Raw genomic sequence first — 26,304 nt, 5'->3', positions numbered from 1 at the left:
TCGTTTCCCGTGATCATCTTTTGCTTTGCCTTCTAATTCTTCTTGGTTAATTAAGGTGTATAGGTTAAGTTATGTGCCAGATGTGTATGTTTTGTTATATAGGGACTTGTTGACGAGATTACCCCTTAGTTAGTTCGATATTTGCATTGGGGAGGGACTAGTGGTTATCATAGACATTGGTGATTTGCGGTTATACAAGTCATTGTGATTCCTAGTGGAGATTAGAATTAAGTTTAATTAATTAAACGTTTTAAAGACATACTATATAGTTTGAAATCTAACCTCTAAAATTCTGACAATTTTTAAATTAATTAGTTGATTTGTTATCTTTTTGTCAACTTTACAATTAAAATTAAAGAAAAAAAAATTGATTGATAAAGAGTTTAAAATAATATTTACATGATATAAAAAAATTAATAACAAAAATAACATGTATTTTAATAACATATTCATATATATTCATTTTCCTTTACTTTTCATATACGTTAAAACCTTAAAAGTAGATTAATTAGGAACGCTAGTATTTAACTAATACGTAAACAACAACGAATAGCAAATTAAATAACATCAGGGGAAACATCGAATTAATAATTAAGTAGCTGTCAAACGAAAATTTTCAACTAACAAGTATGTCGTCCACACACACACACGTTAGGATTGTGTGCATGTAATCAGTTCTAAGCTTAAGTAGCTCTTGACACATGCCGTTGAATTTAAATATAGTAACGTACTTCTTTTTGGAATGTAGCAATGATTTATTGGTATCAAAAATATAAGTAACACGAGGAAATAAAATAAAATAAAGATGAAAAAAAATTACAGTGGTTAATAAAGCAATATGTCTATTGTTATTGTTAATATATTTTTTGTAACAGCAACATCGAGAATGCTGTTATGACATCTCCTTTTTTTTTGGACAAACACTGTTATGACATTTTAGTCGTAGTATTTTGCATAGATAAGTCAATATATTTTTTTTCCCCATTTCAATTTTTTAGACACACGCATAAATCTTGCTTCAAAAACTCTATAACAAAATAAAAAATTGGGAACCCGATAATATATCCACTTTGTTTACCCAAAAATACTATGTTTTGCTGCCTAAAGTGAGCTTTTCACCCTTTTTATCTATCTAACTCTTTTTTTCTCTTACTTATATGGTTAAGTTTGTTGCATTTGGTGTATTTTACAATGAGTAACTAAAGGGCTATATATATTTATAGCTATTTATCGTAACCTGAGTAGAATATACCAAATCCACATATCTTCGTTATTACTACAAAACCCAGTGCCTTACAATCTATTGTTCGTCGCCACGAAACTTAAAATTGTTGACATTAAATAGGAAATAGAACGGATATATATATGATTGGTGGGAGTGCATAGTTTTACAGTATTTTTTTTACTTGTTGCATCACCCAACTAAAAATTAATTTGCAGCAAACTCGGGCAACATAGTAATTATAAAAACAACATTTGTTTATCCAAAACTCGTACACTAAGTGCTTTGTCGAAATAGGCTTTCACCCAAATTATTTCCCTAACTCTTTTGTTTTCTTCTCTTGCTTACGCTTAAAAGTCTTGTTTCTGGTAGGATTTTTTTTTTTTTTTTGGTTTGTGATGAATCTCATACAACTTGTTTGGTGTATATCTTTGGACCATTTTTTCCAAAAAAACAAAAAAATCTTCGGACCATAAAATCTCGCTACTCAAGAACAATATCATGAGATTCATCTTTAAGAAAAAGACAGATATATAATTATATATAGTTTAAAATATATATCAATTGTTTAAATACAAAATCAAACTATTAATAATGAAGTATACTCACTTTTACTCATCTAACTTAAATAACGGTAACATATCTGAAATTATAAATTATTTGGAACTTCTAATTAACAACTATAGGGAACGTACGTAATGAAATTATCGTACTAGTAACACTAGCTATATACATGTCAATTTAGATTATAGGTAAAGGGTCCACATATGGACAATGATTATCTTGTTCTAAGTTTATTCACATATAGATATGCATAAATTGTATATATACACATATAGAAAGCGAAGGAGATCTCATAGAATCTAAGATCAATGATATATTAGCGCAATGGGTGGAGACGTACAGTGTTAGCCTTTTGCTTTCAAGCTTAAAAGCCTTTAGCCTTTAGCCTTTTGGCAATTGCAAGAACTAAGTCATACGTAACCTTTTTTCTTATAAAAGAAACAAATTATTTTGTCAACGAAAGGCTACAAAAAAGTTGGGATTTTTGATTCTGTCCTATATATCTAACCTAAGATAAATATTAACTAATCCTACTGTCTAACCAAAATGTCTAGACAAGAGCTCTCTAGGATATTATATAAAATAAGGTATAGTTATGATTATTTTTCCCAATGGGTAATTAATGACATTATTTAAAGCCTCTTGTAACCTTATATTGTCTGCATATATAAGTACACACATGAATCTGACAAAAGAAATTCAGAATAAGCAAGTACTTTGTTTCTCGACTCTCTCGAGTGAAGTTGTCTTTATCACTATAAAATTGTGATATTATATCACCTCGGCTCTTTTTACGTTACTACTAAAGTATACACACATATAAACGTTATGAAAACACCGTCGAATAAATATTAACGAGGTCTTCATAAATATGTATAAAATTATATTTAAATATATTAAACAAACCGAAAAAAAATATCTGAGGAAAAAGATAGTAAAAAGAAGGGTATATATATGATGATGAGAAAGAAGACTAAGAGGAAGCGCATGGGATCGAGTAAAGAGGAACATATATGAATAGAAGTGGGATTATGGGGTAGGTTAGAAAATCGAATCAAATTCAAGTGCGACAAATGATGGTTTCATTTCAAAATTCTAAATTACACACTATACAAGTGATTTTTTCTTTCTTTTTCTTTGAACAACACTCTACAAGTGTTTAGAAATTAAAATAAGTATGTACTATAAAAAAGGGAAAAAAAGAAAGAAGGAAAGTGAATGAGAAAATGGTCTGAGAAAAGGGGGCAAGAACTAAAAATGTGTCCGGTCTAGTCATTGGAGAGAGAGAGAGAGGTTGGAGAAGTGTGAATATCAAAGGAAAGTGACATAACATAAGTTTTTGCATCTTTCTAACTCTCTTCTCTTTGGCGTGCCATCAATTCATCATTTTGTTCGTTTCTTATTTTTTCTTTAATTGCCTCACTTTTCCCTCAACTGTGTTCTGTATTTTTCGTTACAGACATGCATGGTTACATTATTTCGTCTTGTCAATGTATATAAATAGGTATATGATAGATATTTAGATACGTACAGGGTATCAGGTCTTTTTGTTGTTGCAATGCGATTTGTATAAGAATCTCTAAACTAAAACTCATCAAAGTTGTATTGATCCACTTGAGTTAAGCATTATACTTCAAATTAAATTTAAAATTGCATGAAAAATCATTTCTTGTATTGATCTATAGACCAATCTTGATTCTTGAGTTCCTACACCCAAGTTTGGTCTTAAGCCCAATTTTCAAAAATATTTCCATCATTTGTTTTCTTACAAGTAATAATTAATATAACATTTCCGTTATTACAAATATTGTGTTAAAAAGTCTAATTAAACGAGGTGACAAATTCAATGGTAACTGAAAAAAATAATGAGGCAATTGCAGTGAAATATCAAAGGTGAGTAATTATTATATCCATATATCGTAAAAAAAATGTAAATATATAGTCCAAATTCTCCACCAGTTCAGAGACTTGAGACACTGCACACTTGTGCTATATAATAAAAACTGAAAGAACCATGCAATTAATTTAAAGATTTTTAAGAAACTTCTATAGAATGTATATGTCTTTAATTTTCGTTTCTCAAATATGTGTATACTCACAGTTTTGAAAATTTATAACTATATTAACGAATTTAGAAGATAACCCGTTAACATTAGTCATTAGCCAAATCTCATTTTCTCTCTTTTACAATCTCTTATTCGTGCCCCTCTCTGTCTCACTCCTCTCTTTTTTTTTTATAAACTTAGAGAAAGATCATACGATATAGAAATAAAGAGATTAGAGTAGGTATATATTACCCCCCTTGCATACGAACAAACATATTTACACGTGGTCCTCACGTGACAAAGAGCTAACCTTGTTCTTTAAGATATCATCAATCAGCTAATTAAACCTTTTGTTTAGCTGAAACCTTCCACCTCAGAGAGGTTCTTCCACATTCATCGAACGTAACTCCTTAAATTTATTGCCATTTGCTGTCATTTGGTTGAGTTAGTCTGATACTCACTTCACTTTGACATTTTGCAGAGAAAACAAAAGACGTTACGATGGATTTCAATATATATCTCTTTTATCTGTTGCCACATGCAATATTCTTTACTTTAACACTAGCCACGTTACTATAAATTATCCACGACGTGAACCTTTTGAGGAAGCCCTGTTTTTGAATTTTTTCTCTTTATAATTTTTTTTGATTAATTAGCTTATCGTGTTTTGTTTAAGGGAAAAAGAGAGCCAAAGTTGGAATAAAGTAAAATAAATTGATTTATTATTCTTTGTTTATGGTGTCTGGTGGAACAAGAACTCTGTTGCTTGAAAATATAAAATGGAAAAAAAATTACTTAATTGAATAATTTACTATGTTTTTTGCATTGTTTTTTTATGATACAAAGAATCCTTTTCACAAAATTTTATAAAAATTATTGTCACCTTTCTGAAGGTTTTACGCTGTAACAGCTATATGCAATAAATGACATAAGGTCAAAACAATGTGTATGCCTATACACTGAATCTCTGATTCTCCTCTATGCATATATAGACGGAGCAAATATATTTTTTTTTTGCAAGTTATCTTAAACGATCATCAAAAAAATGTGCCGTAGAATACGAGAAGATATGTCAATTCTTTTGTTTGGTCAGAAAATGATCACTGTTGCATTATTACTAGTTTCGTTTTCTTTTTATGGTCAACTAGGTTATTCGGAGGCACAACTAGAGTTTGGATTCTATTCAGAAACATGTCCAAGAGCAGAATCAATCGTACGCGATGTTGTTCAGCAGGCGGTGACCAACGACCCCGGAAAGGCTGCTGTCTTACTCCGTCTCCAGTTCCACGATTGCTTCGTTGAGGTCCAATGCTAAAAAAAGAAAAGAAAAAGAAAACTAGTTCATTAATAATCATATTTTATATACTAGCTAGTGATCATGACATATATAAATTGCTGTGGTTTATATGTTGTTGTAGGGTTGTGATGGGTCCATACTAATCAAGCATGATGGGAAAGATGACGAAAGGTTTGCCACAGGTAATGCGGGTGTGGCTGGTTTCGATGTTATTGACGAAGCCAAATCAGAGCTTGAACGGCTTTGTCCGGGCGTTGTATCTTGCGCGGACATCGTTGCTCTTGCTGCTAGAGATGCTATCGTTGAGGTTACACTTTTATTATATTTCTTTATGAAAAAAATGAATACAATAATATATATTGGGTTAAATATGCTTTGATATAAAATAATGTTATCTTATTAGGCAAAAGGACCATTTTATGAGGTTCCAACCGGTAGGAGAGACGGTCGGATTGCAAATGTTGGTCATGCTACGAACTTACCAGATGTTCAAGATTCCATAAACTCCTTGAAATCAAAATTTAGAGAAAAAGGGCTTTCAGATCAAGATCTTGTACTTCTTAGTGCTGGTATGTTATCATAGTCTCAATAATTCGATAAAATAAAAACTATCTCTTGCTTACTCGAATCTTATATATTTGTTTAAGGTGCACATACTATCGGTACAACAGCATGCTTCTTTGTCATACCACGTCTAGATGCTCAAGACCCTACGATAGATCCAGAATTCTTTCAAATCTTGAGATCAAAATGTCCCCGTGGTGGTGATGTTAATGTCAGGATTCCTTTGGATTGGGATAGCCAGTTTGTGTTTGATGACCAAATCTTGCGGAACATAAAAAATGGTCGAGGTGTCATTTTATCGGACTCTGTCTTGTACCAAGACAATAATATGAAGACAATCATTGATTCGTACCTAGAAACTAATCAAAGTTCAATTAAAGCTAATTTTGCTGCGGATTTCACTAAAGCCATGGTAAAGATGGGTGCTATTGGAGTGAAAATCGGTGTTCAAGGAGAGATTAGACGTTTATGCAATGCTACAAACTAGTTTCGAAGAACTCATGTATAGTTAAAGTATAAAATCCGAGTATGTTGGAATAATAAAATAAACAAATTTGAATTATTAAAAAAAATAGTTATACCAATTATTTGTATCTATTAATCTATAATTTGAATATATGATGGAAAAAGCAATAAGCCAATTACATTTCCTTTGTACAAAATTATTTCTCATATACGTGATTTTAATGTCTTTGAATATAATTTTGTTGTTGTTTAGACATAAAAATGAATGGTTGGATACAATTTTGAAGTTTGATCAATACAATGATGATATGTTGCTTTATGCTAGACATGTCAAAAATTATGCATTTTTTATGCATAACATATGCAAAAGTTATGCAAATTTATGTTCTCGATATGAGAATTTCCACAAATTGTTTCTTTCAGCGTATTTTTAATTGCTTAATGTTCAAATGCATTGTTTTTTTAGTAAGATTCAGTGGGTCTTTTTCCACTAATTAAATATGATATCAATATAAACATCTACATGAGTTTTCAATTGATTTTAGATCTTAAGAACATAACTATCCCAATTGGAGCGCATACCATCCGGTTGACGATATGCTTTTTTGTCACACGGCGTTTGGAGGTTGGAGATCCAACAATTAGCCGTAACTTTTTCCAAGTCCTTAGGTCGAAATGTCCCCGAGGCAGTGACGGACGACCATATATTCCGTAACACAGAAAAACGGGCGAGGAGTCATCGCTTCCGACTCAAATTTGTACCACGACAATACAACCAAAGAAATCATTGACGCATACCTCGTCAATAACAGTACTTTGAAGGGTGATTTCACAAGATCAATGATAAAAATGGGCGCCATTAGGGTGAAACGAGTATCAATGGAGAGATCAGGCGTATCTATAATGCCACAAACTAATGTACCAATTAGCTAAAAAAAAAAAACATATGTATTGTTTCTAGATACATACAAATGTTTAAGAAAAATTCTAATCTGTTGTGTTTAAATACGGTGATATATGAAAGTTTTCTCTTTAATAATAGAATGACGTCATTGACTCATTGTTCACTTCGTAACATCTTGAAATTAATAGTGGACTCAAACCCACCCAATTAATATAACAAGAAAGAGAAAAAAGCTCATTAAAGCCCAAGTGACGAAAAACCATTAAACGACAAAAGAGACGTTGTGTGTTGTGTGTGTCTATAAAGTGTAATTTCTGATTGGAAAACTAAATTTTACTGTACCTTTTTGTTAAAGACTTTGCTCAGAGTAATTGGAAAACTGAATTTTACCTTTTTGTTTTGTTATTACCAAAGTTTATGAATTATATGAGTCTGAAAATCGCAGAATCTTGATTATGATGAAATTTGTATATTCGTCAAAACTTACCGTACCGTACCACGAGAGTCTTGACATCTGATTTTTTTTTGGCCAATCATAAAAATAAAATACAACAAAAAATGTTTCTATAAAATATCCAATACAAGGGTTCGAACTCAGCATTTCAAAAAAAGGGACTGTGAGAGGCATGCGTATAGATAGTTAGTTAATGCCTAAAGCCCTTGCTTCATGAGCTTTTTTAGCTCAGGGCCGGCTCACAAGAGGGTAATCTGAATTTTTTTAATTCGATCCTGATCCTAGTACGTGTGATTTCACATTGACACGTGTGAGGCTAGAAAGAGATTTTGGTATCATCATTCATCACAATGACAAAAGAAGTGAGAGGGCCATGCGTATCAGCCACAAGTCTGTTGATCAACCCAGTCTCGAATTCGCCGGAGAAAAAATATGGAAACAGCTCTTCTCCGGTACTGCTGCGTCAGTTTTTCCAGTCATCCCTACCACAAGAAAATCTCCGCTCACCGCAGAGTCGATGGCGGTGAGACTCAGAGTCAGAGAGACGAGAGGTGCGCTACTACTGCTTTGAGTAGAAGATCGTTAATGGCGTCTGGATTCTCTTTAGCCTCGTCGACGGCTTTAGCGTTTCCAGGGGAAGGATTGGCTGTCGTGAAACAGGGTCTTCTTGCCGGCAGGGTTCCTGGTCTTTCCGAACCTGATGATCAAGGTTCGTTTCACTCTGTTCTCTCTTCTTCTTGAGGATGTTACAATTGGATCATATATAGGTTCATAAACCTATAGGCTTTGATACACTAGTAGTTGAAGATATGTTGGTGTAATGTAATTTGTAATGCTCAGACAGGTTGGAGAACATACCGTAGACCAGACGAGAAGTCAGGAGGACATGGTGTTGGTTGGAGTCCTATCATCCCTTACGCCTTTACGGTTCCTCAAGATTGGAATGAGGTTTGGTCCCTTGGCTCTTTGTAGTGTGTTATTTAGTCATATTTTGTGATTCTTTTCTCATTGTTATATCAATTTAGGTACCTGTATCGATCGCTGATCTTGGTGGCACAGAGATTGACTTGAGATTTGCTAGCCCTAAAGAAGGCCGCGTGTCTGTTATCGTAGCTCCTGTTCTAAGATTTGCAGATAGTAAGTTGTCTCTGCCATTGAGAAAGATTCTTCAACAGATTTAGTCTTTTGAGTTATAGGTATCTAGTTGTATTCATAGATTGATTGACTTAGTGTGGTACTTGCATATAATGTGTGACAGACCTCGGGGACGATGTTAAGATTGAGAATATTGGACCACCAGCGAAGGTGATTAACGCGTTTGGACCAGAAGTGATCGGAGAAAACGTAGAAGGGAAAGTGTTGAGTTCAAATGTAGCAGAACACCAAGGTAGACTCTATTACCAATTCGAGCTAGAGCCGCCTCATGTACTGATCACTGCAACAGCTGCCGGAAACCGCCTTTACTTGTTCAGTGTCACCGGAAACGGTAAAAACAAAATATCTCTTCCAGTCAGAGCTTCTATGACACAGTGAAAAATTGTTGGTTATTTTTACACATAAGATTTGACTGCTTTATGTTTTGATGCTAAAGGGCTTCAATGGAAGAGATACTACAAGGATCTGAAGAGGATAGCTACTTCGTTCCGTGTTGTTTAGAGGGATTTAGTCGAAAGAGTTTTTGATTCATTGGATCTTCAACAGGGTTACACAAGAGCTAATCAAAGAGTGACTAAAGAACACAAAGAGCGCGGTACATAAATGTGTATGCAAAAAGTTGAGAATCCTGTAATATTATTACAGTAAACCAAATACGAGCAGTGTACCAAACCATACCATGAAACAAATTCAATATTCCATATGTTAAAGCGAACCATACCGAACCGAATTTTATGTCGGTTTTATTTCCAGGTGGCTTTATCTGATTTCTTATTAATTTACTAGGAAGTTCCACAATAACAAAATATCGGATATGGATTTTAAATCAAATTAAAAGAGATTCAACTAAATAACTTTTCCAGCGTAACAGTTAAAGACAAATAATTAAACGAGTAACAGTTAATGATAAAGGGAAAACAAAAGCTCCCTATATAGGGTTCTTCACGCCGAAGAAAGCAGAACCATAAATCCATCCGTACTTTTAGACACAAACACACGAACTCTGATGTTTGTCTCCGAAGGTACGATAATGATCGATACACTTTATTTTAGTTTTACAATTCTTGTTTATTGAGAAAGAGCTTCGTGGTTTTTTTTGTTCTACCTTAATTTCCACATTAGAGGAAGATAAAAAGGTTTGAGATTATGCAGCTTTTTAATAATTTACAAATTTGTTTTTAAAAATCTGAATCAGGCTTTAAATTTGAAGTGAACACTCTGCCGTTGACGATGGTGGTTATTACTTGAGCAGCGGGAGAGTCTCCGGTGTTTGGTTGCCGGAGCTATTTTCCGATGACATTCCTGGATCATCCTCTGTTTCCATAAACGTGTTCTTCCCCATCTGTAAGAAACTTTCTTACATTTCTTTTTTCTATAAACATTTCTAGTGAAATTTTCACATATATAATCCTTTTTCTTTTGGGCGAAAAAAAAACTAATCTATATTGTTAAAAACAGAAAATAAAAAAAAGAAAAGAAAAATCTCGTCAGAAATTCTCCAATAATTCTTCCTCTACAGCTCCTACTAAATATTAACATGAATTTTAAAATCTTTTTTTTTTCACATACATAAGATATTAGGGTTCCACTAAATTTGTCGCATCCATCAAAGTCCTTCAACGTTAATATGTTTTTTTTTATGTAAGGTATGTGTATCTCTCTATAGTGAAGGTGTATAAAGTTATTAATTAGCATATAGAAAGCATAAGAGATTCTGTTTACCTGGCTAGCCAGAACGTGGTTCTCTTCTCTCAGTAACATCTCCTGTTTGGACAAGATCATAAGGTCATTTAGTTACTAACAAGTATATATGGAAGCTATCTCCAGACATGTTTCTTTCTCGAAACATAAATTGTCCTCAACCAATTTCGATGATTCATGAGGGAAAGGTCGAATTTGATCAAGAGTTACTGCTATTTCTAAATGAAGCCCAGCATAACCTACAACATGGTCTTGATAGCAAATAAAAACCAAAGCACTAACCTTTTCTTGAAGGGACTTCACAGAGGCTATCATCAGTTCTGTCTACAGTACAAGACATTAAGGATTATGTCAAAAGACTGTTCTTAGAAAACTAACTAAACAGAAGATTTTATGGATTAATTGGTTCAATCACTTGGTAGCAGCAGATATACCTTCCGAGCTCTTATGGACAGAGCAGTCTCGAGCTGTTCCTCCAGAGAAATTAGAAAATCTACACTTATATTATCCACATTTGGTTCTTCAAGCTTGCTGTATTCATAAGTCGAGAAAAGAAAAAAAAGTAATTTTTATCAGAAAAAAAGAGGAGAGAAAAGGCAGTCTAATTCTAACCTTTGGACTATTTCTAGCAACTCCTTGTGTGGAAGAGAATTCCGAGTTTTTTCCGCAAGGTCCTGCACACGGAGAAAATGATGGGAAAGGTTGTAAAGATTGTGAAGTTCGTGTATCTTCCAACAGACACAATAACTGTAACTCTAGAGAATTAAGTTCGGTGTGACAAGTTCAAAACATTAATTATATATATGTCCGAGTCGATCAGCGCTTCTATCCCTTCATACCATCAGAAAACCCAACCAGAAAGACTATTGGAATGTGTTCCTTAGCTAACTTACTAAGGCTTTAAGTTCATCAGCATGTTGCATGTCATAGCGCTCGATGATCTTGGACATGCTAGTAAATCAAGGACAAAACAAAAATGCATTAGAACAATAATTTATGCAAAACCATTTTCAAAACTACGAATAAGATTTATAGCATCAACAAAGGCTATTATAGAGAGAATGAACCAGAGGAAAAAAAATGCTTATATTCAGATGTTACATAATGCAACAATTTGTGTTAACTAACAGTTTATTGTCAGGATACTCCAAAAAAAAAAAGATAAGCCACAAAAGTTGTTTATCATTGCAGAGAAAAGGACACGACTTCAATCCTAATTGTGTTATCCATGATCTATTAATGCAAAATTATGAATATAGGCTGGCTTAAAATTCACTTTAGTTATTTACACGTTTTTACTACTTCGTAACATCTTAAGTTGTGAAAATACTATTTCACACTAATCACAAAAAAGGAGAAAAAATGAACAACTAGTAAGATGCATAAGACTACGTACTAATCTCAACTCAAAACACTTTGTCAGGCTATAAAAGGAACAACCAAATAAATTAGTTACAACAAGAGCTTGACCATTGTAAAATGAAGGCAAAAAGAAAATGTCCTAATACTTTTATATTTGTGTAATGTTAGTTACAAATTCAACATGTTTTTCTTTCAGATAAAGCATTTATGGATATAACACAGATAAAGCATTTATGGATATAACACAAGGAAATGAGAAGGAGCTATATAAACGCATAGTGACAAGGGTTACATTTCCATATTTCTACAGGCTCCATATAAAAACACACTTCTAATATCGATGTCAATGTAAACGCATTCAAAATGTAGAAGAAGACTATTAATAGAAATATCCACAAAATATAGGATAAGATTTCTTATATATAAATAAAATGGTCAACAGTTCATGGAGATAGAAATATCACAAGTGAGAAGACTATTAAATTCATTGAACAATCGGTATATTCGTCAATAGATAACTTAATAAACCCAGTAAGGCCACCGTGGTAGTAGTGGACTTAGTTACAGTTTGAGTTTCTTTAGCAAAGAAACCAAAACTAAATTCATTGCAACATCTTGAAGAGCAACAAAGAGTTGCTCATCAAGACATATATATATCTTGTATGGTTTCATATGCATGCAACGATTATGATTAAAAGGGAAGTAAAAGGGTGAAAACGGATATTCAATTAGATAAGTAACGCATCATGTGTGGCAAGTATCAATGTAAAATGTATCCAAGCACTACAGATAACCACAGAAATCAACTATAAAACCTTTGGACTTGGTAATTAATCAACAAATCCATCAAAGAAAAAAAAACATTTCAGATCAATATATTGCACAATGTAGCTAGGATTCCAACTGAAACCAAAGACACTCGATTAATGTTACCATTAACCCCAATTAATCTCTCAACAAATCTATCGGACGTGCATTGCAATATTGGATATAAACCAAATCTCAAAATCTAACAATATACATATTGTTCTTACATTTGAAAAAAAAACGAATCTTGAAAGTGAAACAACATATAAACTATCGATACAAAGACTACTTAAACAACATCGAGAACGAATCACCACGTGTAGGAAAGTTTATTGAATCTCATGCAATATTAAATTTTGTAAAAGGTGAAAGGTAAAATAAAAAAAAAAATTCCTATTTAGAAATGAAAAATAATAATAATAATAAACACCAAGAACATATGTTAGCCATCACAATGTTTAATCTCAAATTAGGTTTAAACCGGAAGCGAAGCGCTATGCCGAGGCGAGGGGACGGGAAAAGAAACTGCTATATTCATACAGAAAACAAATAGAAAATCTCAGTTGATTTGAAAGAAACAAAAAACCCTAGATTTGAAGTTTCTATATAGGGAAAACAATTAAAGAAAGAGAATAAGCACAAGACTCGAGTAAAAAAGACCCAAAAGAGGAAAGTAGTTTACTCGTCATCGGAGGAAGAGTTGTAGAGTTTTCTGGAGGCGGAAACGACGACAACAGCGACGGAAGATTCATAGAAAATCGAAAGCTGTCGAGCTTTGTTAAAAAGTGATAGAAGAGTCAAGCTATACGCTGTACGGATGGTGAACTGCTGGTTCCCCGTGGATCGTCTTTCCAGCCCGATTCCTCCCTCAACATTGGTTGAGGGTAGATCCAACCGTCCTCCCCCCTTCCCCCTGACCCTCCTGACCTTTTTCCCCTTCCTTCCCTCTCTGAATTTCCTCTCCTCTCCCCAATTTCTCCACCCACAAGTTCCCCAACTTCTACTCAATCTGATTACTTCGATATGGAGAGAACCATTCTGGCTCTCCCAACTCACCACAAATCTACTCCTGTGGTAGTAAATCTCCAGACACAAGCAATACTTAACTCTTACTACAAGAGTATGGGTCAAAACCCTAGATCTACTCAATCGGATACTGTAGCAGAAGGAAAAACTGTTGCTCAGACTGATGGTCTCTTTAGCACTCCACCGCCAAAGGTTGTTCGGCGGTTCTTTAGTCACTCGCTAGCATTTGACTGCCCTCCTACTAGAAGCGCTGCACCGCAAGTCAATGTCCCCTTGTCGGCTGTCACAAACCATCCTTCTGCTGCTAAAGAGGCTGTAATCATCTCGGATGTCTCCTCACCAACCTCCATTGCTGTCATTCCCCAACCTTCATCCCCTGCTATCCCCAACCCGGCTCCATCTATTCCATCTACTCGTGAACCAGTTATTGTTCCTACCCTTGTTCCTGCTTCTGCTCCTCACGAATCTACACAGCCAAAGGCAAAGGACCTCACCACTCAATCTCTAGCACAGAAACTAAAAGCTGTTGCTGATAGATCACTTACCAGACTAGCCCCGGTTGATTTTTCTGCCAATGGGAAGCCTCGAGTTAGCATTCCTGATTCTGTCTTCCAAGAGGGTGCTGATATCCACAAAGACTTCATAGTAGGAAGATTCAAAGGCCGACTCCCAACCTACAAGCATATCCAAAGTGTTCTTAGTCATATATGGGGTCGTGGTAAGCGACTTGAGATTCATCTCAATCATTCTACTAATTCCATGCTAGTACGTGTGCCAAATGAGTACCTGAGGGGAAGGATACTCGAGAAGAAAATGTGGTATATTGGCGAGTGTATGTTCCTTATAGCTCAATGGGATTCTTCTGGTGGGGAGAAGACTGATCTTGATGCTATTCCTATATGGACCCACCTAAAAGGAATGCCATTTGACCTGATGCATCGTAAGGGTATTAGCTTAGTGGCAGGTTTAGTAGGAGAGCCAAAGGAAATGGATGAGTTCACAAAAAACCTAGTAAGCTTGTCAGTTGCGCATGTAAAAGTTGAAAGAAACCTTAATGAGTCTTTACCTTCCTCGGTTAAGGTTGTGCGGGACAGTGGAGAAGTCATCACAATTAATGTTGAATACCCCTGGATTCCTCCTACGTGCTCCCACTGTCACGAAATAGGACACATCATTATATATTGTTCTTTGGTGACTCCCTCTTGGACTCAAAAGAAGCAGACAACAACAACTGAAAAGTCGAAAGAAACTGCGTCAGTAAATAAAAGCAAAGGAAAGCTTACCACTGATTCCACCAAGCCTACTGATATTGCGGGTAGCTCATCTGTTCCACCACCTCTCTCTGATCAGCAAGACTCTCCTTCCACCTTGCAACTGGCTTCTGAACCTATTGATGTGTCTACTACCTCTAAACCTCCTTCTAAACCTAGTCCTAAAAAATCATCCGTTCCTCCACCTTCCTTACACCAACCCGCAATCACCACCTCCAACCCTTATGATATTTTAGCCCCCTCTCCTACCACCTCAAAGCCCAAAAACCCTCTCAACCTCTCCCTGCTTGATCCAAATCTCCTTAACCTATCACACCCTTCCTCTTTAACCCCTATTTGTCCCTCCCCATCTGATATAGTCATTGACACGCCAGTCGCTAACCCTATTGTTCCCATTCCTGAGGATAAGCCTCCTTCTTGTGAAGGGCTTCCTCTATCTCATTAACCCCTTTTGCTTTTTCTATGTATATAAAACCTTTTTGTTGGAATATTCGAGGTTTAAATGACACGGATAAACATCGGTCTTTTGCTAACTGGCTTGCTATTAATAAGCCTACTTTTGGTGCCCTCATTGAAACCCATATAAAAGAAACAAATCTGAACCATGTTATGAATAGTGCCTGTCCAGGATGGAATTTTACCTCTAACCATAACTCTGTAGAAGATGGGAGGATTGTTGTCATCTGGTCCTGCACCAGTGCAAGCATCTGCTTACTTGTGAAATTTCAATTCAAGGAGGTCATCGGTTTTATTTCACAGTCATATATGCCCCAAACCTTAGTGATGAAAGAACTGACCTCTGGTGTGAACTTCTAAGTCTGCATCAAAACCTCCAGCTTGATGCAACACCCTGGGTCCTTTGTGGAGATTTTAATGAAATCATTCATCCTGTAGAGCATTCTAACCCCAAAGTTAACCATCTTACCTCTCGCATGCTGGAGCTCAGGGATTGTCTGCTGCAACTTGAGCTTTTTGACCTGCGGTTCCAAGGCTCCTTCTTTACCTGGTCAAACAAAAACCCTCTCAACCCGATAGCCAAAAAGCTTGACCGAGTCCTTGTAAACAACCTGTGGCTTTCTCATTACCCGGATAGTATTGTCTCCTTTCTTGCGCCTGACATATCTGATCACTCGCCTAGCCTCTTAAACCTCTTCGCTCCTCTCCCCTCAGCTGGAACTAAGCCTTTCAAATTCTTCAACTTGTTAACCACCCATCCACAATTCCTCTCAACGGTTGAATCTGCATGGAATCTGGCTGGAAGCACATTTCCTCAGGAACCCTGTTTGTCAACTTTGAGTGCTAAGCAAAAATCTTTAAAGAGAGAATTGAAAACACTTTCTAGAGAAAATTTCTCGGATATCCAAAATAGAGTGCGAGAGACTAACTGTTTGCTTCAATATGTGCAGGTCCAAGCTCTAACTTGCCCTTCCCCTACACTGTTCCAGCAAGAAAAACTAATTCAGTCGTAATGGGAATTTCTTAGAAAAATTGAGGAGGCTTATTTCAGGCAACGGTCAAGAATCAACTGGCTGAAAGAAAGAGATTTAAACACCTCTTACTTCCATCGGGTGATGCAGATAAGGAATGCGTTTAATGCAATTAGATCGTTTACGTCCCTATCTGGCTCTATTATTGACGACCCTCTTGAGATGAGTCTTCTGGCAGTGAATCACTCCAAGTCTCTGCTTGCCCCAGTTGTCCTTCGACCAGTTAACACTCCTCCCTCTTGGTTCAGGAATATACTTCCATACCGTTGCCCCCCTGCAGTAATTCAGGCAATGATTAAGATTCCAAATGAGGAAGAGATTAAGCGGGTAATGTTCAAGTTAAATGCAAATAAAACACCTGGACCGAATGGTTTTACCTCGGGTTTCTACAAGGCTTCGTGGGAACTCCTTGGAAAGGATGTCATCTCGAGTATCCTCAAATTCTTCAACACGGGGTTCCTTCCATCTGCGGTCAATGCCACCATCCTTGCATTAGTTCCTAAGTCGCCAGGCGCTTCTTTCGTCTTTGACTATCGTCCCATATCTTGCCTCAACACCCTTTACAAGGTAGTCTCTAAGTTGCTTGTTGCTAGGTTGAAGCTTATTCTCCCTGATCTGGTGCAAAAGAATCAAACTGCATTCATAAAAGGCAGGTTACTAGTGGAGAATACTCTGTTAGCGGCTGAAATAGTAAATGGTTATCAGAAACAAAGTGGACCTAAGAGAATAACTATCAAAGTGGACATTGCAAAGGCGTTTGACACAGTAAGGTGGGAATTCATTTTTAACTGTTTAAGAGGCATAGAGGTACCAGAACTTTACCTTCGTTGGCTCAACGCATGTGTCTGCACACCTTCTTTCTCGGTTGGTTTCAATGGACACGTCCATGGTTACTTCAAGGGGTCAAGGGGTTTACGCCAAGGGGGTCCTCTTTCGCCATACCTCTTTGTCTTAGCTATGAACTGTCTCTCTGTCTGTCTTGATAAATCGGCTGAAGAAGGAAAAATAAACTATCACCATCGTTGCTCAGAAATAAAGCTAAATCACTTATGTTTTGCTGATGACTTACTGATCTTCATTGATGGCTCAGCGTCTTCGTTGCAAAATGTTCTTCAAGTACTAAAAGAGTTTGAAGCAGTCTCGGGTTTAGCGATCTGCCTACCAAAAACCAGTTTCTTTACTTCAAGTTTATCTCAGCCTGCAATTGACAGCATAGCAGCCACCACGGGAATTAGTCATGGCCAACTACCAATTAGATATTTAGGACTTCCGCTCTGCACAGAGAAACTTACCTTACTTTATTGTGCGCCTTTAACTCAGAAGGTAAAGGATCGCCTTACTGCTTGGTCAACGAAATCTCTCTCGTTTGCAGGAAGGCTTCAAATGCTGAACTCTGTCATTTCTGGTATCTCAAACTTCTGGTCTTCAGGGTTCGTCAGGCCAAAGAAATGTATAAAACAGTTAAACTCACTCTCAAGTGCATTTTTATGGAAAGGAACGACAGAGGGGCATCACTCAGCTCGTGTGTCTTGGGATACAGTCACTCGGTTTAAGAAGGAGGGAGAGTTGGGACTTAGGGACTTGTTTACTTGGAACAAAGCTTGCATGGTCAAGCTCATTTGGCTGCTCTTCTTCAGATCTGGCTCAGTTTGGGTGGCTTGGTTTCGAGGAGTAGTGTTGTCTAATGATTTGAGTTTTTACTGGACTCCTAAGCCTTGCAGTCGTTTCTCCTGGTTAACAAATAAGTTGCTGAAGATTAGAGTAGTAGCTTATCCGTGGATTAAATTCAAGCTAGGTAATAGCAAAGCCTGTAAATTCTGGACAGACAATTGGTGCAAGTTGGAAAAAATGTTGACTTACCTCCAAGGAGACATGCTTTATCAGATTCGTATTCGTCGAGGCACTTGTCTCGCTGACCTTTGGAGGCGAGGATCTTGGCAACTTCCCCCTGCAAGGTCGGACTCTCAAGTCAATGTCCATATTGAACTCTCTACTCTTACTTTAACTGAGGAAAATGACTCTTACCAATGGTGGATTGACGATTGCTGCAAGTCCCGCCACAACACAGGTAGCATCTACTCTGCTCTTAGAGGTACCTTCGCTACTGTTCCCTGGCATAGCATCATCTGGTTTTTCGGTGGGATTCCAAAGCATAAATTTCTCTCTTGGCTGTTTGTGTTGGATCGTTGTCTGACAAGAGATCGACTCTTGAACTGGGGACTTCAAGTTGACCCCCACTGTTTACTCTGTGCTTCTATGCCTGAGTCGCAAGACCACATCTTCTTTCAGTGTCCGTTCACTTGGTCGATCTGGTCGGAGGTTTCTCGACGCTGTGGTTTTGTACCCTTAACCTCATGGGCTCAGACGATTGATTCCCTTACACGCTATAGAGGCACTCGTGTGGCTAAGAAGCTTCTACTAATCGCCTGGCAGGCAGTTATCTACACGATCTGGACAGAACGAAACCACCGACTTCATCGAAACTCTTTCAAATCAGCTGATCTTCTCCTTCGACAAATCGATTCCACCATCCGCAACAGAGCTTCGAGCTTTCAAGCCAGCAACCCTGATCTCTCCCTATCTCTACTCCATCTTTGGTTCTCTACGGATACAACTACGATAGCAAGAGCATAAGAAACCCTAATCTCAGTTGCGATTCTCTACAAAGTTCCACTCTCTCTCTATGCGATTCGTATGCCATTATTGAGTACTGGTTAGGCGGTTAAATTCTCAACCATATCACTGGTTTGAATCTAACTAATGGTTCGATTCTAATTATTGGTTAACATTTGGTTCAGTTCTGTTTCCAATTGTATGGGTTTTAAACTTGGGTTTCATTTGTATTGGGCTTCCTACTGGGCCTTGTAAACTTTTTCTTTTCATTTTCCAGTTCAATTGAATGCCTTTTAACAAAAAAAAAAAAAAAAAGTTGTTGAGCTTTGTCGATGAGACCATTGTGTCGCTTGGAGAAAGTGACTTGTCGACTGCTTTTGTTCTCGATCCGCTTGATCTCGATTTTTCTTCTTCCCATGGCTTATCTGTCTCCGGTGAGGGTTATGCCCTAATTTGAACCTAATGTGCGGAGACTTCTCTTGTTTGGACAAGATCATATGGTCATTAGTTTCTAACAAGTATATATTGAAGCGATCTCCAGTCAGGTTTCCTTCTCGAAACAAACCAACCTTATCCAATTTCGATGATTCATGAGGGAAAGTTCGAATTTGATCAAGAGTTTAAAATGGCTATTTCTAAATGAAGCGAAGAATAAATAAGAAACTAAGACAAAGACCAAAGTATACACCTGGAGCTAATTAACTAGATTTAGTGATCTGCATGCATGGTCTTGATAGCAAATAAAAACCAAACCACTAACCTTTTCTTGAAGGGACTTCACACACGCCATCATCAGTTCTGTCTACAACAACAACAAGGCATTAAGGTTTATGTCAAAAGACTGTTCTTGGAAAACTAACTAAACAGAAGATTTTATGGAATAAATTGGTTCAATGTACTAAGTAGCAGAAGATATACCTTCCTAGATCTACTAACGGACAGAGCAGTCCCGAGCTGTTCCTCCAGAGTAATTAGAAAATCAACACTTAAATTATCGACATTTGGTTCTTCAAACTTGTTGTATTCATAAATTGAGAAAAGAAAAAAAAAAGTTATTTTTATCAGAAAAAGAGGGAGAGAAAAGGCAGATTCTAACCTTTGGACTAATTCTAGTAACTCCTTGTGTGGAAGATAATTCCAAGTTTTTTCCGCAAGATCCTGCACATGGAGAAAATGATGGGAAAGGTTGTGAAGTTCGTGTATCTTTCAACAGAAACAATAACTGTAACTCTAGAGAAATAAGTTCGGTGTGAGAAATTCAAACATTAATTATATATGTCCGACTCGATCAGCGTTTCTAAGCCCTTCACAACATCAGAAAACCCATCCACAAGAATAGTTGACTGTATTTTTCAGCTAACTTACCAAGCCTTTAAGTTCATCAGCATGTTGTATCTCATAACGCTCGATGATCTTGGACATGCTAGAGATATCAAGAACAAAACAAAAATGCATCAATATGCAAAACCATTTTCAAAACTACGAATAAGATATAACATCAACAAAGGCTATTATATAGAGAACGAACTAGAGGGAAAGAAGGCTTATATTCAAATGTTACATATTGCAACAATTTGTGTTAGTATCCAACTTTATACTCCAAAAAAGGATAAGCCACGAATGTTGTTTAGCATTTCAGAGAAGGTCACGACTTTAATCCTAATATGTGTTGTCCATGATCTACTTAATGCAATTATATGAACATAGGCTGGCTTTAAATTCACTTCAGTTACATATTTATACGGTCTTATTAATTCGTAGCATCTTAGGTTGTGGATTAGTAATTTCACATTAACCACAAAGAAAAGAAGAAAGGAACAATTACTAAGGTGCATACGACTACTAATCTCAACTCAAAACACTTTGTATAGTGCCAGTTTGTCAAGGTGTAAAAGGAACTACCAAAGAAATTAGTTACAACTAGAGCTTTACTATTGTACAATGAAGGCAAATAGATAAGGTCCTAATACTTTTATTTATAGTCTGTGCATTGTTAGTTACAAGTTCAACGTACATGTTTTCTTAATTTCATGATCAAACATTTATGGATTTAAAATCAAGGAAATGAGAATAAGTTGTGTATACACATAGTGACAAGGGTTACATTTCCATTTCTACAAGCTCTATATAAAAACATTCAAAATATTACTGTCAAAAGTTCAGTAATAATGTCAATATAATCGTTTCAAAATATAACTCTACAGGAGAAGTGGATGAGATTTCTTATAGATAGAAAATGTCAAAAGTTCATGGAATTAGACATATCCACAACAAATAACACAAGTGAGAAGACTATTAAATTCATTGAACAATCTCTATATTCGTCAATCGATTTCCACTTAATGAACCAACTAGGCCACTGACATATGGTAGCTAGCAGTGGACTTAGTTATAGTTTGAGTTCCTTTAGCAAAGAAACCCAAACTAAATTCATTGCAACATCATGAAGAGCAACAAAGAGTTGTTCATTACGATTAAAAAGGAAGTAAATGGGTGAAAACCGATATCCGATTAGATAGGTAATGAAGTATGTGTGGTAAGTACCAATGTAAAAAGTATCCAATTAACCACTAAAATTACCATCAAAATCAACTATAAAACTCTTGGACTTGGTACTTAATCAACAAATCCATCAAAGGGAAACTACAAAATAAACATTTCGGGATTCCAATTGAAACCAAAGACACTCGATTAATGTTACTATTAACCCCAATTAATCTCTCAATGAATCAATCGGAAGTGCATTGCAATATGTAAAAAAAACAAATCTCAAAATTTAACAATGTAAATATTGTTTTTATATATAAAAAGAATCTTGAAAGTGAAACTATGGATACAAAGACTACTTAAAGTCTTAAACAACATCATCGAGAACGAATCACCACGTGTAGGAAAGTTTCTTGAATCACATGCAATATTAAATTTCGTAAAAGGTGAAAGGTAAAATATAGAAAATAAAAATTCCTATTTGAAAATGAAAAAAAAAAAAACACTAAGATCATATGTTAACCAGAATGAGCACAAGACTCGAGTAAGAGAGATCCAGAAGTGGAAAGTAGCTTACTCGTCACCGGAGGAAGAGTTGTAGAGTTTTCCGGAGGCAGATACGACGACAACGGCGACGGAAGATTCACAGAGAATCGAAAGCTGTCGAGCTTTGTACGTCGATGAGACCATTGCGTCGTTTGGAGAAAGTGACTTGTCGACTGCTTTTGTTCTCGATTCGCCTAATCTCGATTTTTCTTCTTCCCATAGGTTCTCTGCCTCCGGTAAGGGTTATGCCCTAATTTGAGCCTAATGTCCGGAGACGCTCAATGCTTTTGCTTCTTTTTGTTCTTTTTTCTTCGTTTTTCTAACCTTTTTTCTTTTTCCCTTTCCTATGGGACTATTTATTGACAAAATCCAAGTCAGATTGTTTTTGTTTTGTTAAACGAGAGTGAGAAAATAATACTAGTAAGTTGAAACGGCTGCGTTTTGAAGAGACGACGGCGACACCAATTTTTTAATGCCTGTAGAAATTATTCCTTGCGGTCGGTTGGACCGCTCCGAGTGGTCTGATGATCATCCCCACCCCACCACCGAGTATATACTTCTTTTTTTTTGGTTTCGTCGGTGGTTTTAATTTATTTAATTTCATTTGGTTTTTAATTTTTTTATATTATGAAATGCTAACCAGTGAGGCAGTGACCATTTCGGATAAATGACCGGAATGTAGTGCTGATGGATCGGGTACGGTTAACTTATGGATTTCTAAATATTATTGACGTATTTTTTATTTAACAAAGGATTAGATAATATAACTTCCTATTTTCAAACCTTCACCAAAATAGTAAAATGGATAACGATTAGATTTGGGTTCAAATATCTATAATTTTAAATTATAGATTATGTTTGGATCAAGTAATATATTAAACGACTCTTTTCTGTTCCTGATGCATATTAGCATATACAGAATCCTCAGAAATTAAAGCACCTCTCACTCTTATGTTGGTACTCCGAGCAATTTCTCCCATTTTATATGTGTTACTTTCATGTTCATCTACTCATATAGTCATATACGGTCGATTTTCACCAACTAAGATGATCTCACGCATCCATAATATAGTTTTGATAAAGAAAAAGTTTGATTAGGCTAATAATTAATGCTATAAGTCAATATTAACGCAGACTTCAACAAAACGTTACGGCTTTTTATTTTACCGAGTTGAATCGTAAGTTCGTTCACACACTCTGCCAATAAAAAAAACTCAGTTAAGGATATTAACTAATTTGGCTTCCGAATTTTCAATGTTTATTCGTTTACGAGATCAGCTGAACCAGGATCTGCCCACGATCCAAACCGGATTAAACCGGTATATGTTCTTCTTCCTAATCTCGTTTTGGGCCCAATGTTAAAAATATAAAATACGAGGTAATAAAATTGGAGATTATTTACTAATACTCTCGAAACTATCCATAAAAGGCCCAATAAACCATATAAACCGAGATAAGTGGTTGTGGTTGTACGTATAACTCGGGTTCGGTTTGATTCATTTCACAGCTTCTGGTTTACTTAATGTATGGCATTATCAACGTAACTAAATCAAATGTTAGAAGAGTTATATAATCCATCCAAAAACTAATTATGTGTTATTGGTTCTATGATTTACAAATAATTGTTAAAATCCTATGTTATTCATTTAATTATTTGTTTTTGGATTTCAAAATCCACATTTTAAATGGATTTGAATAGATTTGAAAATGTAAAATAGAAGGATTCAAATCCAATGATAAAACATGTTATTTCAAAATCCATATGTTTTGATTTTTAGAATTTACAATTCCATATGGATTTAGAGATCACCTCTCCAATAACAGCTCCTAAGTCAAATTGGTAATGTTGAATTTTGACCATGTTTGGTTTGAAGATAAGAAAGATTAAATTTATTGTTATTCTAATTCTATAACATTATGTCAAATACTTTCAAAACAATAATTTAATTTAAAAATCATTGAAAAATATTATGTTTGGCTACAACAATTATAAGTTAAAAACTGAACAAAAACAAAAGAAAAATTGGAAAAAAACATGTTAAGTAAAAATTAGCAAAACATAAGGCAAAAAAACTTAGCATGAGCTCCGTACAACGTTATTGGTATCATATCAAAAGAAAACGCATGAAAGAAAACTATTAATCAATAAATTTTACATGACTTTAGTTAAAGGTAATTAAATTATTTTTCATTAATAAACAGACGTTCATGCATTGTTAAACCCTCAATAAATATGCGTAAACGTGGACCTGGTTCAGCTCTAGCTATCAGGTCCACAATAACCACCTAAAACAAATACAGTTCGTGATAGAAGTCATTTCTTTCCCACGATCTTGGTATTTTAGAGATCATCAGTCTTGACTCTTGAGGTTAGTTGCCTCATTTTAGTAAGGAATAACGTTGGATGAATTAAATAACCGTTCGGCCGGATTTGACGTTCCTGAAAATATGTGCGTCAAAGCGAAACTCGCCGTCCCAGTCCAACGGATCCTAACACCCACGTCTTGTTATGGTATGTGAACAATTGTTCTTGTTATGGTAACAGTGTCCTAAACTGTTAGCGTGAGAGTGATATGTGAACAACTGTTCTTGTTATGGTAACAATGTCCTAAACAGTTTTTTTTAATTTTTTTGATTAATTGCTTAGGTTTTCTGAAAACTTAAATTAAACTTCCTATATAAACATCTTTTAGACCTTACATAGAACTCACAAATTCGAATTTCTCTTACATATTTACAAGTTTCATCTAATTAATAATTGATCATTTCGACAATCACAAAAATTGTACTCTTACCTTTTTATTTTATTTTTGTCATCACGAATTGCGTAAATGTAAGAATGATAATTACAGAAAAAAGGAAGGTGGGTAAGAATGATAATTACAGAAAAAAAAAAGAAGGTGGGTAAGAATGATAATTACCATTGAAACATGGAATTGGAAGGTCCATTTAGGGTAACGTTAAGAAAGGATACACTTGGTTAAAAAATATGACTATGAATATGGTTCCGTTGAGGCTGATTCGACTAACCACTTACAATACTTTATATACTAATCAAAATATGTAAAATCGTTAAGTCACGTTGTCGAATGTCGATCATAAACTGATTTCATTAATTACGTCTATAGCTCACACAATGCAGACTCGTTTCATATACATATATGAATTTATTTCTCGGTAGATACTGTAACTGAACAAATATTATATAGTACACAACTACACATTTAGTGATAGTCTCGTGTTTTTTTGACGAACAAGGGAGCCTTATTATAAACTTATAATCTGATTTTAAAGAAACTTATATCTAATTAGTTATCGTTTTCTACACATAGAATGTCAATTGGATTGTCCATGTCCAAATGGGTCTATATTTTATGGACATTTATGGTCAAAAACCAAATAAAACTATGCCCAAATAAGTCCAAACCAAATAAGACAATGATCAATTGGGTTGTCATGATGTCCAGATAATACATGAACTCATAGAATATTTCTTCTCAAGATCAAAGTTATAAATTCATCATTAATACTCATAAGTTCATACTAAATCCATACATAACTTATAAATTCATACATAGCTCAAAAATTGTTTATGGCCAAAAATCAAAAACAGTCATCCAAGTGGACTAACTAAAATCATTGCTTTTGGGACCTTAATGGCTTTGCCTCAGGAAGCTGGATTTGGAGGAGACTTTGTAAACTCAGACCTTTGGCTAGACCGTTTATCGTGTGTGAGATTGGTTCTGGGATAACCTGTAATTTTTGGACTGACAATTGGACTTCTTTGGGACCTCTACTGGAGATTACGGGTCTCTCGGGACCTAGAGTTTCAGGATTGCCACTCTCTTATGTCGTTGCGAATGCGGTGGTTCACGGTCAATGGTGGATCTCAAACACCCGTAGTCGCAGCCCTATCATACAACTGCTCAAAGCTTGCCTCCCTTCCACTCCGCCACTGATGCCTCTTGACGATAATGCAGATGATAGGTTTCTCTGGAAATTTGGGGAAGCTCCCGCCTCTGATGTCTTCTCAACAGCTGCAACTTGGGATTTCTTATTCCCACCGGGTATCAAAGTGGACTGGTTCGAATCAGTTTGGATCAAAGGCAGGATTCCAAAGCACTCATTCATCACTTGGCTTAATGCACGTCATAGACTCCTAACAAGGGATAAACTAGTAAGGTGGGGTTTCTCGGTTCCCTCAGTTTGTCTGCTTTGCAACAACCAGGATGAGACTCGTCAGCATCTGTTCTTCGATTGTTTGTATTCTGGAGAAGTATGGAAGTATTTTGTTGATAAGGCTCAAGTCACTTCTCCCACTGATTTTGAGATTA

General features: G+C 35.8%; 4 protein-coding genes and 1 pseudogene across 4 annotated transcripts; 3 read left to right on the top strand and 2 right to left on the bottom strand.

Annotated features, from left to right (window-relative positions):
• Positions 4,827-6,338, top strand: LOC104702481 (peroxidase 13). The gene is made up of 4 exons (XM_010418334.2): positions 4,827-5,134; positions 5,250-5,435; positions 5,532-5,697; positions 5,776-6,338. The coding sequence occupies exons 1-4, from the start codon at positions 4,877-4,879 to the stop codon at positions 6,177-6,179; spliced, it is 1,014 nt and encodes a 337-aa protein (XP_010416636.1). The 5' UTR covers positions 4,827-4,876; the 3' UTR covers positions 6,180-6,338.
• Positions 7,877-9,388, top strand: LOC104702480 (psbP domain-containing protein 4, chloroplastic-like). The gene is made up of 5 exons (XM_010418333.2): positions 7,877-8,224; positions 8,360-8,463; positions 8,541-8,652; positions 8,774-9,001; positions 9,107-9,388. The coding sequence occupies exons 1-5, from the start codon at positions 7,948-7,950 to the stop codon at positions 9,169-9,171; spliced, it is 786 nt and encodes a 261-aa protein (XP_010416635.1). The 5' UTR covers positions 7,877-7,947; the 3' UTR covers positions 9,172-9,388.
• LOC104702478 lies at positions 9,703-13,916 on the bottom strand. Its single transcript, XM_019227143.1, has 7 exons — positions 13,911-13,916; positions 13,223-13,785; positions 11,265-11,322; positions 10,984-11,045; positions 10,806-10,902; positions 10,654-10,695; positions 9,703-10,434 (listed from the first exon to the last, which is right to left on the bottom strand). Exons 1-7 carry the CDS (start codon positions 13,914-13,916, stop codon positions 10,111-10,113), a joined length of 1,152 nt encoding a protein of 383 aa, XP_019082688.1. The 3' UTR covers positions 9,703-10,110.
• Positions 14,380-15,282, top strand: LOC109125490 (platelet glycoprotein Ib alpha chain-like). Its single transcript, XM_019227142.1, has one exon. It carries the CDS (start codon positions 14,380-14,382, stop codon positions 15,280-15,282), a length of 903 nt encoding a protein of 300 aa, XP_019082687.1.
• On the bottom strand, positions 16,838-22,317 carry LOC104702479 (annotated as a pseudogene).

This window comes from Camelina sativa, chromosome 7 (genome assembly GCF_000633955.1).
Source record: "Camelina sativa cultivar DH55 chromosome 7, Cs, whole genome shotgun sequence".
Classification (NCBI taxonomy): Eukaryota; Viridiplantae; Streptophyta; class Magnoliopsida; order Brassicales; family Brassicaceae; genus Camelina; species Camelina sativa.
Note: the sequence above shows the minus strand (reverse complement) of the source record. Positions and strands in the feature narration are given on the sequence as shown.

Excerpts from the sequence above, each read along its gene's own strand:
- LOC104702480 (XM_010418333.2), top strand. The coding sequence starts at position 7,948 with ATGGAAACAGCTCTTCTCCGGTACTGCTGCGTCAGTTTTTCCAGTCAT. Across the intron at positions 8,225-8,359 it reads TTCCGAACCTGATGATCAAG|GTTGGAGAACATACCGTAGA; the intron begins GTTCGTTTCACT and ends ATGCTCAGACAG. Across the intron at positions 8,464-8,540 it reads TTCCTCAAGATTGGAATGAG|GTACCTGTATCGATCGCTGA; the intron begins GTTTGGTCCCTT and ends ATATCAATTTAG.
- LOC104702481 (XM_010418334.2), top strand. The coding sequence starts at position 4,877 with ATGTGCCGTAGAATACGAGAAGATATGTCAATTCTTTTGTTTGGTCAG. Across the intron at positions 5,436-5,531 it reads CTAGAGATGCTATCGTTGAG|GCAAAAGGACCATTTTATGA; the intron begins GTTACACTTTTA and ends TTATCTTATTAG. Across the intron at positions 5,698-5,775 it reads TCTTGTACTTCTTAGTGCTG|GTGCACATACTATCGGTACA; the intron begins GTATGTTATCAT and ends TATTTGTTTAAG.
- LOC104702478 (XM_019227143.1), bottom strand. Across the intron at positions 11,046-11,264 it reads CTGATGAACTTAAAGCCTTA|GACCTTGCGGAAAAAACTCG; the intron begins GTAAGTTAGCTA and ends CTCCGTGTGCAG. Across the intron at positions 10,696-10,805 it reads TGTCCATAAGAGCTCGGAAG|ACAGAACTGATGATAGCCTC; the intron begins GTATATCTGCTG and ends CTTGTACTGTAG.
- LOC109125490 (XM_019227142.1), top strand. The coding sequence starts at position 14,380 with ATGTGGTATATTGGCGAGTGTATGTTCCTTATAGCTCAATGGGATTCT.